This window comes from Ammospiza nelsoni, chromosome 23, assembly GCF_027579445.1.
Source record: "Ammospiza nelsoni isolate bAmmNel1 chromosome 23, bAmmNel1.pri, whole genome shotgun sequence".
NCBI lineage: Eukaryota > Metazoa > Chordata > Aves > Passeriformes > Passerellidae > Ammospiza > Ammospiza nelsoni.
In genome coordinates, this window is record NC_080655.1 from 5,980,755 (window position 1) to 5,997,062 (window position 16,308).

Genomic DNA, 16,308 nt, shown 5'->3' on the forward strand with positions numbered 1-16,308 from the left:
AGAATGGAAACCCTCCCTACCCCTCCAAATTGCTATAAATTTTCAATTAAGGGGCTCTCAGGCAAAAATATGGCAGCAGGAAATAACAGTTCTTTAATAGGGAAGAAAATAAAAGGATAAAATAAACAATGCAGTGCACTAGAACAACACTGACAGAGTCAGAACCCAACCTGACTCCCTGTGGGTCAGGGTGCTGGCAGCAGTCCCATTGGAATTGTGGCTCAGCCCTCCTGCAGTGTCAGGGCTGGTTCTGCTGGAGCAGGGATCCTGGAGAAAGGTGCAGTCTCTGCCTCTGAAGATGCAGGGGAAGAAGAGGCAGCTGCTGTTCCTCTGGGCAATCCAGTGGAGAAGCTGTGCTGGTGTTCCAGAATCTCCAGATTCTATCCGGGTAGGAATGCTTGGCTCCTCCCTCTGGGCTCCCAATGGGATGCTGTAGTTCTTATCAGCCATGCAGTGACATTCAATGGCCTCTTATCAGCATCCTGGAGGGAGGAGTGGGTGTGGAAAAGATAAGGAAAACTGCCCACTTGACAACTGCCATACAGATGGCAAATAAAATCCAATTTGCTTGGCAATCCAGGACAGGAGCCTTTCCCTCAGTTTCTCTGTGGAATTCTGCATTTCCGAACTGCTCTTCCACACCAACCTCTCTCCACTTATGTGCAAGTTGTTGGCAGGAATGCCAGGTGAGATGCTGTCGATCCTTAATCATGTTCTTCATTTGGAAGGGAACCATTTTTTAAGTGTGGCCTCTCTGCTGCCCTTTTGTACCAAACACATCTTCTCCCCTGCACTGAATGTCAAAATTTAACATTTTACTAAAGGAAAGCATAAGTTATGGTAGCTGGTGTCTATTCTTTCTTCTCCATTCTTATGTTCTTTTACTCTGTATAAAAAAGAAATTTTGGCACAACTCATTTTTCATGAGCTACTACTGACAGTTCCTCATTTCCTTGCTCTTTCTTCTGTGTTCATACAAATAATTTACTGGTAAGTCCCCATTTTCTTCCAGAAGTTGAAGAGTTTTGTGCCCTAAAGCTTCCCTTTTTTAAAGGATGTCTCTTTCAAATTTTCCTTCCTCATCGGACTCTGAATCCTTAGCAGAAAGGCTGCAGTCACTGCAATGGGTCCATGTTCTTTGGGCTGCCCCTCACCACTGAGACCACGACACTGGCAGTAAATTATGATAGGACCCTAAGCACCACTCCCTTTTTCATGCCATCTCCAATCACTCTAAGGAGGTTTTTGAGTAACCTCAGGAATGTAAAACCTTCCTTTTTAGGCACTTCCCCAGGCCCAGCTACCTTGCTGGGATGTGTCTGTCACCCAGGGGAGCTTGTGTCAGAGATGTCCCAGCTCTGGAAGGAACAAAGTTCAGGAAAAGAGGCATGTCCAGAGTCAGGAACAGCCTTTGCAAAGGTGCTGAGATGATGGCAGCAGTAAACTCAGATGTGTGGGGTTCCAGTGGGTCAGGGAGAGAGGATTGTGTCTGACCAGGTCTGGAGCAGCCCTTGGAGTGTGGTTCTCACTCTGCCTCCATGCCTAGAGCTGTTCACACACCCACCCCACCCCTGTGTCGCTGTCGAGGCGGTCACGGCACAAAGCAGAGACCACAAGCAGTCTCAGATGGCAACTCTTTATTATTGAACATGGCTGACCTTTTATTCACTTTCTAATTGTTTATACTTCTTTTACCTTAACTATTGGCTACAATAAGTTAACATAACACTATTGGTGAAAAGCTACAGTGACTTCAACTAACTTTCTAAAAATACTTCATCTCTTCTTATCTTCAGTTCTTCACTTCTCTTGGTGTCTTTGGTTACAGCCTTGAGAGAGCTCCTTGTCAGCTTCTTCTTGCTTCTTATCAGCTTCTTCTCGCTCCTTTAGCTAACAGGCTTGCTGTTAGCCCCTTCCACACCCCTGGGTGCACTGTCCCCTTTGTCTCCTCCTTTCCCATTCCTGTGTAGGTGTCCCCATGTTCATGGCCCTCCTCCATGCCCTGCACTCATTTCCACCCCTGAAGCTCCTCCTGGCTCCTGCCTGTCCAGCCCACCAGCCCCAGGCACCTGCTCTCTCTGCAGCCTCTGGTTTGGTTTTTTCCACGGCAGTTCCAGTTCCTGCTGCCAGCTGTGGGGTTCCTGAGCAAATATCTGTGAGCAGCTCCTCCTCACCCTCTGTGCCTGCTGTGCCTCAGTGGGGTAGGAAAGCTGCCCAGGGCTGGTTTCCATCCCCTCTGGAGGGAACCACTGAGGGAACACACATGGGCAAAGGCTGCCTGACTCCAGGATAAATGTGGGACAGCCTGGCTCAGAGCACTGGTGTCAGTCTGGGGTAACAGAGGCACATCTGCAGAGCAGAGGCCCCCTTGTGCAGCACCAAACTCATCCCTTGGCCCTTCTGCTGCACCTCCTGGGCCACACTGGGCTGCAGCTCATCTGCCAGCTTACCTGCCAGCCACCTTTTAAGAGCCCTTGCTGGCCAAGTGATGCTTTCCAGCCTTTCCAGCAAGAGCCCAGAACAACTTGAGAAACAAGCAGCAGCATCCTCCATTTCATGTCAGGCTGTTTTTGTTGGGTTTTTAACAAAGTTTTCTTTTTTGTAATTATAGGATGTTGCAGAACAATCAGCTGAGCAGCATCCCTGCAGAGGCACTGAGAGATCTTCCAAATCTCCAATCTCTGTAAGTCATTAAAAATCAATGCTGCGAGCTGCACAGTCCCTTGGGTACCCCAGCTTCCCAGCATTTGAGTCATTAGTTCCTTTGTCAAGGATGTTCTGTTCCTTCTTCCTTTTCTTTTCCAATTTATTCAAAGATTACTGTCACTTAGAGTGGAAGGGAGGGTAGGGCAGTTTTCAAGGAAGAAACACTGTCTTGGTGGAGGATGTTGAAATTACAGCTCCCCATGTGTGCATTGTGATGAAAAGGCCACCAGAGCCAATGCATATTTCAAGGAACATTGGAAAATATCCACCCAGAGAGTCTCTGTCCTCTGCACCGTGGACCACAGTGGGGAAAGGACCTGCCAGGGAGCACAGAGCTCAGTCTGGGCTGGCAAAGGGCAAATTGGGCTGTTTAACCCAAAAGGAGGATAATTGTGGCAGGGTAGAACTGCTTTAAAGACTTTAACAATTCAGCCCTGTGACTGTGCTTTTCCTGTACCCACAGCAGGTCTGTGCTCCCATGTTCCCTAAAAATCACAGCACTTTGGAATTCTGCTGTTTCCTGAGTAGGGGCGGAGTTGAGACCAGACCTGGGAGTGCCAGTGGATTTAGGGAAGGTGTGTTTGGTGCAGGGAGCACAGCTGAAGCTTGTAAGAGTGTTTGAGTTGGGCTGAACCACTGCAAATCTGCCCTTATCCCTTAATCCTTAACTTCAGTCCCAGGTTTACACAGCCCTTTTATCCCAGAAATGTTTTCTGGCAGTCTCCTGCTTGGAGCAGGACTATCCCAAATACTCAGGGGGCAGCTGCAGCTTTGTCTCTTCAAGCACAGAGATTCCCCTCTCACTGGTAGCCTGGAGCTGCTATTCCTGGGGAAGAAACTTTTTCTCAAGTCCAACCTAAAACTCCTGGAAGGAAATTTGTGGCCATTACCCTTTGTTTGATCACTGGAACCACCCTGAAGGGCTTGGCTCCATCATCTTTGCTTGCAGGCCCTTGGCAGTTCTCCTCTCAGCCCCTTCCTTGCTCCTTCCACCGCTGCTCATGGGGAAATGCCCTGGGACCCTGGCTCAGCCACTGGACCTGTCTCATTCCTCCTCATCCTCCTTACACTGGGCACAGTTCTTCATGTGTGGCCCTCCCAGCACCCAGTAGGAGTTTCTGTAAATATGAATTTAAATATTAATTTGCAATGGGGGTGTTGGCTGTGCAGGATGTGAATGTTCTTTCTGCCAGAAGAGATTTTAAATATTTGTTGTTGAAACATCACTGGCACATGGTTGTGGTTATTATTAAATTGTGTTGACATCACCACCAGTGCCAGAGTCAAGACCCCCACTCCAGGGATTTTGAGATCAGGTTGTTTTCCAAGTGATTTCTCTTTCAAGGGAAGCATGGCATGGAAGGTGTGCTGGTTCTTGGTTTCTTTTCTGCCTCTCTCAGGGTCAGGATTGAAAGTGCTCAAGATGATATTTCGTGTTCAGACTCAGATGTTTCTTTTTTCCTTATCTATGTTACAGTCTCACAAGCAGTGAGTTCTGCGGTATTTCATTAACAAGCTACAAAAATGGCCCCATATCTATCACTACAAGGTCTTTAAAGGATAAACTATCCAATTAAGAAATGACACTTAAATGATTTTTACTTTTAACCCAATAACCAACCTCCCATGCCCTGCAATGCAGGTTTGTTAATCCAATTACACAAAACCACCCAAACCCATGGACAAGGTGAATAAGAAGGAGCAGCCTCTGCCCTAAAACCTCCATCTTGCTTTATATATATTACTATATTCCAAAACCTTAAACTCTTAAGTTTTAGGTTTTACATGCTCCTCTATGATATTACAGAGGCCATACCCTATGATATTACCTACCCTGTGATATCACACACTTCTATTCAAACTCCACACCCACAATCCCAGTTCTGTCATTCCCTTTTGGAAGCTTCTCCACGGCCTCAGGTCAATGCAGTGTTCTCCTGGGGGTCAGTGCCTGCCAGCACAGAAAGTCTGGAATTCTCAGCATCCAGGGGGGTTCCAGCAGCAGGTCACAGCCCCAGGAACTGCCCCAGAACACCCCTTGCCATCAGCCTGTCTCTACTGTGCCCTGCCAGTGTGTGACAGCCAGTGCCACCAGAGCAGAGCTAGCCTTGCCTCGTGAAGGTTCTGCCACAGCCTCCAGTGCAGCTCTGGCCACCAGTCCTGGGGCATTCACTACTGCCAGGGCTGGGAGGTTCACATGCTCCATGTCCTCAGCCCTCCGCACCTGCCAAAATACCACAGGGCAGATGCCAACCACCCCAAGAAGACACCTGCAGCACTCTGGGGTTGTTTAAGGGGCAGGGTGGGAGGATCCTTGTGTGAATTAGCACTGAGGTACCTGCTCCTAATGCATCTTGAGGCCACCTCACCCAGGGTGGTTTTCCCAGGTGTCTCCAAAATGGGTCAGGAGCTAAGGCCAGCTGGGTTCCAGTGCTCTTCCTGCAGAAACTAAAGAGTAAAAGCAAATTTTTGGAAGAAATAATCTGCTTTAGACAACCTGAGGGAGACTGGTCTTGAAACCTGCCTGCAGTGAAACCTGCCCTGAGCACGAGAGGACAGGAGGGAGCTGTTCTCCAGGGTGGGTACTCCACAGGATAGTTATTCTCCAGGGAACAGGCACAGCCAGCTCTGCCCTGCATTGCACCACACCAAACTCCTCTTCTGCCTCCAGCCTGACTTCTTTAAAGTGTGGAGGGCATGTGCAGACAAAGGTGATGATTTGCACTTTCATATAATCACAGAATCATCAAGGTTGGAGGAGACCCTCAGGATCATCTAATCGCCACCAGCCCAGCACCACCACATTGATCCCACACCAAACTCCTGAGGGCCACATCCAGAGACCTTTGAACACCTCCAGAGACAATGATCCACCACCTCCCTGGGCAACTTATCCCAGTGTCTGACCACTCCTTCAAAGCAAAAATAATTTCTAATATCTAATCTGAATCTCCCCTAGAGAAGCATAGGGCCATTTCCTCTTTTCCTATCCCCACTCCTTTTAGGCAGCTGTAGAGAGCAGCTTTCTCCTTCTCCCACATGAGCTGCCCTGCAGAGACTCTTGGGCTGGTGAGGTCCCAAGAACCAGGTCTGGTGACACAGCCCAGTGTCTGAAGAGGAATACAGGGCTGAGATGCTCTGCTTGGTTTCCACCGCCACTCCAAATGTGGCTACTCACCTCAGACCAAGAGACTCCATTCAGGTCTGCACTGAAGTGATTTTTTCCCCCCTCTTTTTCAAATATCTGAGTCATTTTCCACAAGTTTATGAGACTCCTGTGTATCCATTGCCAAAAACTTTGCCAGCCTGGAACACCTACAGGTCACCCACAGCTCTGTTTTCAGGAATTACCGGTCAGGCCATGTGAGCCCCAGTGTCTTTGTGCTGCTCAGAGATTCCTTTTTTCCATTCAGAAGGGGAAGTGGCTTTGAGGCACACCACGACAGCCCAGACTTGTGTGGCACTTGGTGAAATATTAACTCTGTGTTTGCATGTTGGCCACACATCCTAAGCAAGCAGGACAGCAGGGAAGGGGTGAAAATGGGAGCCAACAGGAGTGGGGTGGAACCAGCACCAGACAGAAAGGGATTGTGTGGTGATTATTTTCTTGCTCTTTCAAGTGTTTACATTTGGTGTCCATGTTTGTCCTTCTGGGGTTCAGGCAGGATTTGAAGGGAAAGTGGGCATCCCTCAGGGACAAACTGACACAGCAGAGGAAAGGCAGATTCTTAATAACCAAGTCTTTTCTCAGGATTACAACAGAAGCAGCAGAACCAAGTGGAGACTGAGAACAATTGTTTTCAGCTAAGTTCTATCAGAAAAACTTGCCAATCAGTTCAAGAGATGAGGTGATCAGACAAATGGGACAGAAAGGGATGCTCTAGCCACTGTGGGACAGAGGCAGGCTGGCATTCACTGCCTGCACAGCACAAAGGTAGATTTGAAATGCAGCAAAAACCTGTGTCAGCGAACTCCAGTTGTCTCCAAATGTGGCAGCTGCCTTGGCTTCAGGGCATTTAGAGAGAATGAGACAGGACACATCACCCAGGCTTTGGAATTGAGCTGCAGGGTCCCTTTGTGGCACTGCTGTGGTCCAAGCCTGGCCCCAGGCAGGAGAAACATCCAGACCTGCCCTGAGTCCCTCTGTTTGCTGGCTGAGAGTGCTGGGCAGGGCAGGCAGCTCCTGCAGGGTGCATGCACAGAGATGAAGAACCAGCTGGAAATCTGCAGGGAATCTGGGAGTCCCTGACAGCAGGAGATCAGCTTCATGTACCTGCTCAAGGAGAGGGAGGCCAGGCAGGAAGAAACTTCAATAAATGCTCTCACTCAGAGGGCTGAAGGAAAGATATTCCTCATTTTTATCCAAAGGGGAACACTCTGACTCTCCCATCTCACTGAAACTTGCCTGAAACATTTTTTTCTGGTTTGCTGTCTGTCCAATGAAGGATCTGCAGTAACTTGGGCTCCCAGGGAGCCAGTGTGCCTCATCTAGAGTTGTTAAAATTAGTGTTCTGCCAGTGCTGGTTTGTCACAGACATCTTTTATGGAAAATCCTTTCCTTAGGATTTTTCCTCCTAAGAAACTGAGAAGCCTCAAAAACAAAATGTAAACAATGGTTATCTGCTGCTGTGGAATGCAATAGGGGCATCTGTGATTGGTCTCATAGAGTTATTTCTAATTAATGGCCAATCACAGTCAGCTGGCTCGGAAAGAGAGTCCGAGCCACAAACTTTTATCATTCCTTCTTATTCTATTCTTAGCTAGCCTTCTGATGAAATCCTTTCTTCTATTCTTTTAGTATAGTTTTAATATAATATATATCATAAAATAATAAATCAAGCCTTCTGAAACATGGAGTCAGATCCTCGTCTCTTCCCTCATCCTCAGACCCCTGTGAACATGGTCACACTGGTTCCACAGAATGTCCTTTGTGAGGGACACCACCCCTGCCATGAAAAACACCTGGAGTCCATGGGTTGGCAGCTTTGAGGAAGCTCCTTACCCACAGACAGGTCCCCAGGTGCTGATGCAGGTTGAAGTGCCCTGTGCAGAGTGATCAGAGCCAGGGCACAGTCAGAGCATGAACTCTCTGCTCCAGAGCCCTCAACGCCAGGAAAGCCTGGGGCTCTCTTGCAGTGCACCTGCACCCCCTGTGCCTTTCACCTCTGCCTTCGTGGCAGCCTGAACACAGGGCTCCAGCTTATCCTCTGTACCAAGAGCAGGAGCTCTCTGCACCTGGGGCCTGCTCACATCTGGCTCTGAAACACATTCTGTCATACACATTTAGTTATAAATCTGTCTTGGTTTCTCACTCTGAAAGGAAATGAGCATGTAATAGCCACACAACATTTTTTGTCTAAATGTAACACATTGATCTGTAAAACACAGATAAAAAGGGAGAAACACAGGTGTCACAAAGACCATGCTTACACTGTTCTGCTTCTTTTCTTGCCTTCTGATGGGGACCTGTCTGTGGGTAAGGAGCTTTCTCAAAGCTGCCAACTCATGGACTTCAGGTGTGCAGAATTTTTCATGGCAGGGGTGGTGTCCCCCACAAAAGACATGCTGTGCAACCAGCACTGCCAGAACACAAATTTTAACAACTCTTGATAAGGCACATTGGCTCCTGGGAGCCCAAGTTACTGAAAGTCCTTCACTGGACAGACAGCTGTCGTTATAGGACATGAAAGAACACAAGCTCACACTGCTGTTCTCAAGGTGAAGAAAAAGGGAAGTTTACTTTTTGACTTCAACATTTATAGTTTTCCAAAAGTGACAGTGGATTGCAGGGTGACAGTGCCACCTCTCCAATGACACTGGACAAACCAACAGTCCATCAACTTTCTCCTCCTCCATAAAGGGATGCAAAACAATCAGTTATTTACAGAAAGTGTGTGAGGAAGTTCGCTACAAGAATGTCAACATCAGAAGGCTTAGAAAATCTTAAAAAACCAAGGTGACAGCAAACCAGAAAAAAAATGGTTCAGGCAAGTTTCAGTGAGATGACAGAGTCAGAGTGTTCCCCTTTGGATTCCTGCTCTTGGACATTCCCGTTGCCCTGTGTGATCCTCCCATATCCTTCCTAACCAAGGAAGATGCAGCTCTGAGTTCTGGCTAATAAATAACATTTCAAACATTGTAAGAGGGCTCCCTCCTGCAAACTCTCCCCGGGGTGCTGTGAATCCCAGGTTTCCATCCATCCCACATAACTCTGTGCCAAAAGGGCATTGGTAGGTGTAGGATGCCATCATGCCATGTTCTGACCCAAAGCTTGGCTGCTCCAGCTTGGACCACTGGGTATCACCAACCATTGGTCATCAGGGGCCTCCTGTGGTCTGCACCACCCCTCCTGAAAGGGTTTGGCTTTCCCCAGCAGTATCCATGGGTCATTCTGTCCATGGATGTCAGCCAGTATGAGGAGGCAAGTGTCACACCCACCCAGACAGCCCCATCCACATCACACACCCCTGTGCTTACAAAAACCCCTCACCAGGTCCTGCAAAGCTGCAGCCATGCCCAGACCAGAACCAGAGCTGTCAGCTCCAGGATGGGGACACATCACTGTCTGGAGCTGTCAGGAAGGACACCTTGACAGCTTTCTCTAGATGAACACAAAGAGGAATTTGGATTTCCAAAGAAAAGTCCGAGCTCTGGAGACCAAGCCTCCCACCAAGCACGAGGGAGCTGCTTCCCAGCAGGTTTGATTTATCTGGAAGCGTGTTGGGAAGGCCAGTGGGGAGGATTAGAAAGAACATGCACACCTGATGGCAATGCTCTGAGCCCTGCAAGGGCTGCCAAGGCCTTACATAATGCTCAGATGCAGTTGTGCTCCCCTGGCAGAGTGTCTGGCTGCCAGTGGTTTGTAGGTGCAGTAACAACATACCATGTGCATGCTGGAAGAGTCGTGTGTCAGTCTAATTAACGACTTTGTGGTTTGTGAGCACTTACCTAAAGCAGATGGGCACTGTGTCTGTTCCTCTGCCAGGCAGAAAGAGTCCAAGGTATTTCAAAGTGAGCAGGTGCTATAAATTATAATTACCAAGCTTGTCGAGGTAGAGAAAGCAGAGAGAAAAAAAACCTGGTGGATTAAGAGATCAAGATAAACTCCTGGTTTTTTCTTTTTCAAGTGCCTATGGAAAGCTTTTTTGAGAGTTTCTTGCAGATCAGCATTTTGGGAAGGTGTTTAGCATGTGTCTGGCTCTTCAGTGTGAGTGTTGTCTATATCAGCCTGGGGGGGTAGGGAGGATTTACTGCCAGGCAGAAGAGTTAAACCTCAAGATCCTGCACCATGAGACTGAGCTCCCCTTACCCCTTTTCCACACTGCACTTTGGGTTTTCTCTCTCTGGCAAGATGCTCCATTCTGCTGGCAAATCAGCCTTGTGGTTCATTCCCTAGCTCTGTATCCCACAAGGATTGACTCTCCTGCTGTTGGGCTTGATGGCATCCAGGAAAACAACCTGTGACTGTGTCCCCATCTTCTTCTGTCTCTTGGCAACTCCTCCTGTGTGCAGAAAAGGAACTGCTTCCCTCCTGCCAGCATGTGCCAGTGCCCTACAGCCAGCCATGCTCTGCTGCCTTGTGGCAAATGCAGCAGGGCAGAGGCAGCCACTGCCAGCCCCAGCGTGCAGCAGCCCCATTCCCTCTGATCCTGGCCTTGCCCTCATTTTATTTCCCCTTTCTCCATCACACTCTTGCCTGCCTCTTGAATATTTTCAGAATTCTCCTGCCACTGTGCCATGAACCTGCTGTTCCCAGCTGAAATCATCCATGGTTCCCCTGAGCAGCTCTCTGGTCCCATCAGCACCATCCCCACCAAGGGCTCGTTCTTGTTTGTGACTCTTGTGTGACAGCAGGGCTGTGTTCTGCTCATCTGGCCTTCACAAGCTGAGGGGGTGCAATGTGGAGGAGAAACTCTGCCATAAATGTTGTTCTTAAAAACACTGAAATCATCTTCCTGCTTGCTAAAGCTGTAATTTCCCATTATATTCTGATTTCCCTCCAGCTGTACTTGACCCATAATCAATAAATGCTAAATCAGCCTGACATGTAACTCCCTGTACACAGTTTAATTGTACCTCTAACTAAAACAATCCACTTCCTCCATCCCATTAGTTTGCCACCATTTGGACTCCTGTGGAAATGCAATAAAGGCTGCTCCCTCCCCTGTCCCTTAAGGCAGGTAATTATTTTCATACATATGGCCAGAGATTAAAATGCAAAAAATGACTTATAGCAATTTGAGAACATGTGGACTTTGATGTAGACGAAGGAGGAAGGCTCTCCCCACCAGATCAGATTCTCACAAGCATATAAATTCTTATGACAGAAGGAAGAAAAAAATTCCTTTGGAATCAACATGGCCTGAAGAGCTCAGTCTGTTCATTCCTCATTTCACTTCTTTGATCTGTTTGAGATTTGACAGTTTGCTGTTCACAGCAATATTCCTCTCTATAAATCACAGGTGATGCTGTGAGGTTTGGGGAAGGTGTTGTTTCCATGGGTTGTTTAGGGGATAAAAGCTGTGGACAAACTGACACCTATAAAGTCAATAAAGCACAGCAGTGACCAGCACCCTGCTGGCACAGGAGCTGTCTTGTGGTGAGCCCACCTCAGCTCTGATTTGCTGGCTACAGAGTCTTTCTGGAGCACAAAAGGAGACCAGGGAAGAGCAGTGAGGTTGCTCTGATGGAGTGCATGAAGATGGGCTAAAGCAAAGTGACTGCAAATGTTTCCCTGGTGATGGCTGCTGCTGCTGAGCACACAGGACCTTGGATTTCCCCTCTTATGGACTCCTCTGCAGCAGGGAAAGGAGCCCAGGGTGGGCATCACAGTGCCAGCACCATGCTGTCCTTCCACTTGTGAGGGCACAGGCTGGTCAAAACCTTCCCATCCCAGCTCTGAACTCCCCTTTTCCCTGAGACCTCTCTTCCAGCTCTGGACAACAGCACAATCAAGTCAAGGAGCTCTGTCCCCACTCCTGTTTTCACAATCCTGATCTCCATTTTGGCACTTCAGGCTTTGATAAGATTTCTCCAAAGGAGATACGCTGGGAGGGTCCAAGAGCAAACATTCACCACATTGAAGTGACCACTGCAGGCAGATGTGCCACACATCTGGATGCACTGAAGTTCATTTTCAGGCACTGATGTAGCCATGGTGTGGTGAGTCTTTGCTGAAGTTTGGTGGCTGCTAGTGCTCCTCGAAGCTGGGTGGAAGCAGGAGACTCTCTGGCTGCCCTGCCATGATCCCAGCTCCCAGGTACAGCTTGCACAGCCTGGGAGCCACCTGGAAATGGCACAGTGGCTTGTGTAATTGAGCCAGTGCACAGACAGGGAAGAGATGATGCCATTTTGTTTCAGGTGGGCTGATGTCCCTGGAAGGGACTGGTGTCTTCTCCTGAGGCGACTTCTCATCATTTGATCCATCAGTGATAAAGCAAATTCAGAGGAATTTCTGCTTTTTGGCACAACCTTTGAACAAATAACATTATTCTGGTTCTGTGTACCTTGGTCTGTCCTCTAACCTGCCATGCCCTGGCTCTTTCCTCCAGCCAGTCTGAGCTGCCACTGCAGCTCTGTGTTTATCACCAGGACTGGCAACAATGGCTTAGCAAGATCAGACCAGGTTTGAGGAGAAAAAGTGCATTAGAACACAAATGCAGTTCAACATTCCAATTTTGGACTCATTCCTCTGTTTACATGGGCCTGAACCAGGTCTGGGTTCAAGAGTATCCCTGAGTGGGAAACAAAGTGCATGGCTGGACCTTCTTTCCTGTTCCAGCAGCTTTCTTTGCCATTCAGCTCATCTCCCCATGCTGTTCAGAGTGTGCTCCCCAGTACCTCTGAAAACCATTTTTACTGCAATGATGAGGAGCAATGTATTTCCAAAAGCCAGAGTTGGTAAATCCACTTGGTAGAACATTCATCACTCTCTTTTATCTTCTTCTGAGGCCACTTCTCATCATTTGATCCATCAATGATAAAGCAAATTCAGAGGAATTACTGCTTTTTTGGCACAGCCTTTGAACAGATAACATTACTCTGATTCTGTGTACCTTGGGCTGTTCTCCAACCTGCCGTGCCCTTGCTCTTCCCTCCAGCCAGGCTGAGCTGCCACTGCAGCTCTGTGTTTGTCACCAGGACAGGCAACAATGGCTTAGCAAGATCAGACCAGGTTTCAGGAGAAAAAGGTGCATTAGAATACAAATGCAGTTCAACATTCTGATTTTGGACTCGTTCCTCTGTTCATTTAGGCCTGACCCAAATCCTAGGTCTGGGTTCAGGAGTGTCCCTGAGTGGGAAACAAAGTGCATGGCTGGACCTTATTGGCTGTTCCAGCAGCTTTCTTTGCCATTCAGCTCATGTCCCCATGCTGTTCAGAGTGTGCTCCCCAGAACCTCTGAAAACCATTTTTACTGCAGTGATGAGCAGCAATGTATTTTCAAGAGCCAAAGTTGGTAAATCCACTTGGCAGATCATGCATCACTCTCTTTTATTGGGGCAAGACCTGTATCTTGGTCACTGTGCTCTTGCTAGGACCCAAGAATCAGCTCCCTGCAGCCCACAGGTGACAGCAGGGGGATCAGCCACTGTGGTTGGCACAGCCACAAAGAACCCTGGGCCAGCTTTGCAGCAGGGATGTTGAGTGCCTGGGACCAGGGGACTGTGTCTTTGTGCCTCTGCTGTAACTGGGGTGCTGCATCCTTCTCTCATGGTGGAAGATCCTAAAATACTGCCAGGAAGGAGATCAAATTCTTCTGAGTCACCAGCATGGCCTCACTACACAACCTTCCTTCCATTTGGATCAGTTTCTGCTGTGCCCACGTCTCCCTCAGGCAAACCAGGTGGATTTGTCTCCCCTGACCGTGGCTGGCTAGATATTACCTCACCCAGGAGCAGTGGAAAATGATCAGCATCTGCAGAGGGTGAATCATCTCTGTTATCTCAGAGCCCTCTCTGGGGCATGAATCACTCTCTGGAGGAATCTGGTTTTCTCTTCTGGCTATAGAAAGACCCTATAACTGGATTTTTTATTCACTGTGTGAATAAGGCTGGGTGAGATGTGGTTTTCCTACACTTGGAAGGCAAAAGAAAAATGTCCCTGTCCTCACTCCTCAGTTTTATCCAGCAGAATCAGCCCCCCAAGCTGGCACACCCCATCAGAGCAGGGTACCAAAGCAGGGCTGAGCATCTCTGCTCCCCACAGTCCACTGCACATCTGTGTAGCCCTCAGGGAAATCTGTCAGAGGAGATCATCTCACCCAAAAAATACAAATGCAAGGAGCAGCTTACCCTCTAACCAGGGAGGAATTTCTCTACACTCCAGAGCTGGAGGGATTTGAATTTGCAACTGCTGTTCTTAGAGCAAGTCAGAAAGGAGGCATGGCTGCTGGTGCATCACAGACATGGATTTTTTTTTTTTTCCTGGCAGTAGGAGGAGCTCAGCTGGTCAGATTTGAGTCTTTTCTGCTTAGCAGTAAAAAACCATGAAATGCAATGTGGTTATCCCAGTACAATGGTCTCAATGGCATTTTTAAGAGGAAGATTTAATGACCACACACAAGCTGTTGAATGTATCATCCTCAAGGAGCAGTTCACTTCAGCAGTGCCACAACAAATCCTTGCTGCATTTGTTTTCCATTCATTACTTGCTGTTTTTCAGCAATGAGTTGCTGTGAAGTTTATGCAATGTCCATGTATCTCATGCTTGTAAGTGTCAATGCTGTGAAGGATCCCAGGATTTCTCTCCCAGGAAGACAAGAGTGCTGTGTGGTTTACCAGGCTAACAGCTAAAAGTTTAGCAAACTCAAGTCAAGGACTGGAAAATAATACAGAAAAAAGCTATCTGCATGAATTGGTATCTCCTCCAAGGATGGTGTGTGGAGATACAAGACAGAGAAACTGCCCCAGCTGCATCAGCTGCCTCATCTGTGCTCACAATGTGTAAAAAGCAGCAGCTTCCTTTCTTTTGAAATCCTCTCCTGGAATGTGCAGAGTAGGTCATTCAGGTCCCAATGACCTTAAGTGGGGCCAGCATGTCCATGATGGCATCTTCTCTCTTGAGACTTCACTTTCCAATTTCCCCATTCACTGAGCTGGTGGTTGGCAGCACTTGGAAGGGGGGGATGGGGATGGGGATGGGGATGGGGATGGGGATGGGGATGGGGATGATGGTGATGGGGATGGTGAGGGACTCCCTTGCCATGCCCCAGCACTTCCAGAATTCCTACTTGTGCTGCCAATGAGGAGGTCCCAGCACAGGGGGTGTTTGGAGCTGTGCTTGTCCAGCAGTGCCTATTCCTGCCTGGCTGTACCCTCCAGGCACTGCAGTCACCTCCAGACTGCTCTCTGTTGGCTGTGGCAATGCAGCGGGGGCCCCTGGTGCTCACATATCTCCCCAGATTGTTTCCCCCTTTCTCTGCCCACACTGCAGTGACTGCAGAACCCACTTTTCAATAAGCAGAGGTCCCTCAGAAGAGACTCTGACACACACTGAAACTTGGCTCCAGCTTCACACCCTCCTCAAACACGCGGTCACTTCCCACCTCAGGCTGGAAGAGCTTTCAGGAAGTGCCTCGGCTGCCCCCAGTGTGTGTCCTGGGCACATTGTGAGCACTGAATAAATAACAATCACAGCTCTCATCCACACTCCTGCCTCATAAAGCCATAAAGAACATTCGGACGTGTTTCCATTAAGCTTGTCATGGCATAACCCATAACTGTCATGAACCTGAGCCCACCCACCCACCTGAGCACCCATGCTGTGTGTCCCGGGGGATGGCTCAATGGAAATGAGAGACAACAGTTGTTCCACACAAGAGACATGTCAGTGCCAAAGGAAGATGGGCCCCAGGTGTTCAGGCATTGGCGTGTAAGGAGCTGTGGTTTATCCACAGCTCCTTACACACCAATGAGGAGCTTCAGGCAAACTGGAGATAGGGAGATGAGCAAGGAATGGACACACTTAAACTGGCAACATCTGTCATAGAATGATGGAATCCTGGAATGGTTTGTGTATAAAGAAAACTTAAGGCTCAACTCGTTCCACCCCTGCCATGGTCAGCGACAGCTTCCACTGTCCCAGGCTGCTCCAAGTCCTGTCCAACCTGGTCTTGGACACTTGCAGGGATCCAGGGGCAGCCACAGCTGCTCTGGGCAACCTGTGCCAGGGCCTGCCCACCCTCACAACCAAGAATTTCTTCCCATTATCCCATCTAACCCTGCTCTGTGCCAGTGGGAAGCCATTCCCTGTGTCCTGTTGTGCCATCTCTTGTCCCAAGTCCTTCTCCAGCTCTTCTGGAGCCCCTTCAGGCCCTGGAAGGGGCTCTCAGGTCCCCTGGAGCCTTCTCCCCTCCAGGTGAGCACCCCCAGCTCTCCCAGCCTGGCTCCAGGGCAGAGGGGCTCCAGTTCTTGGACCATCTCCGTGGGCTCCTCTGGACCCACATAAACAGGCCTGTGTGTTTCTCTCTGAGGGCCCCAGGGCTGGACCCAGCAACAATTGTGCCCAGATCTGTTTAGAGCCCTCTTCCCAGAGCTCAGCATGTCCTGTTCCTTCTGTCCCAAGGGCTGCTCTCCCTCCTCTTGCCCAGCTGCCCTGTGCCT

At 48.8% G+C, this 16,308-nt stretch overlaps 1 protein-coding gene across 1 annotated transcript in view; it reads left to right on the plus strand.

Annotated features, from left to right (window-relative positions):
• LGR6 (leucine rich repeat containing G protein-coupled receptor 6) overlaps window positions 1–16,308 on the plus strand; it is a 170,707-nt gene that overhangs the window by 87,692 nt on the left and 66,707 nt on the right. Inside the window, exon 4 of the mRNA XM_059487947.1 lies at window positions 2,612–2,683. Coding sequence (XP_059343930.1) covers window positions 2,612–2,683 — 72 coding nt within the window. The remainder of the gene's footprint in view (window positions 1–2,611; window positions 2,684–16,308) is intronic.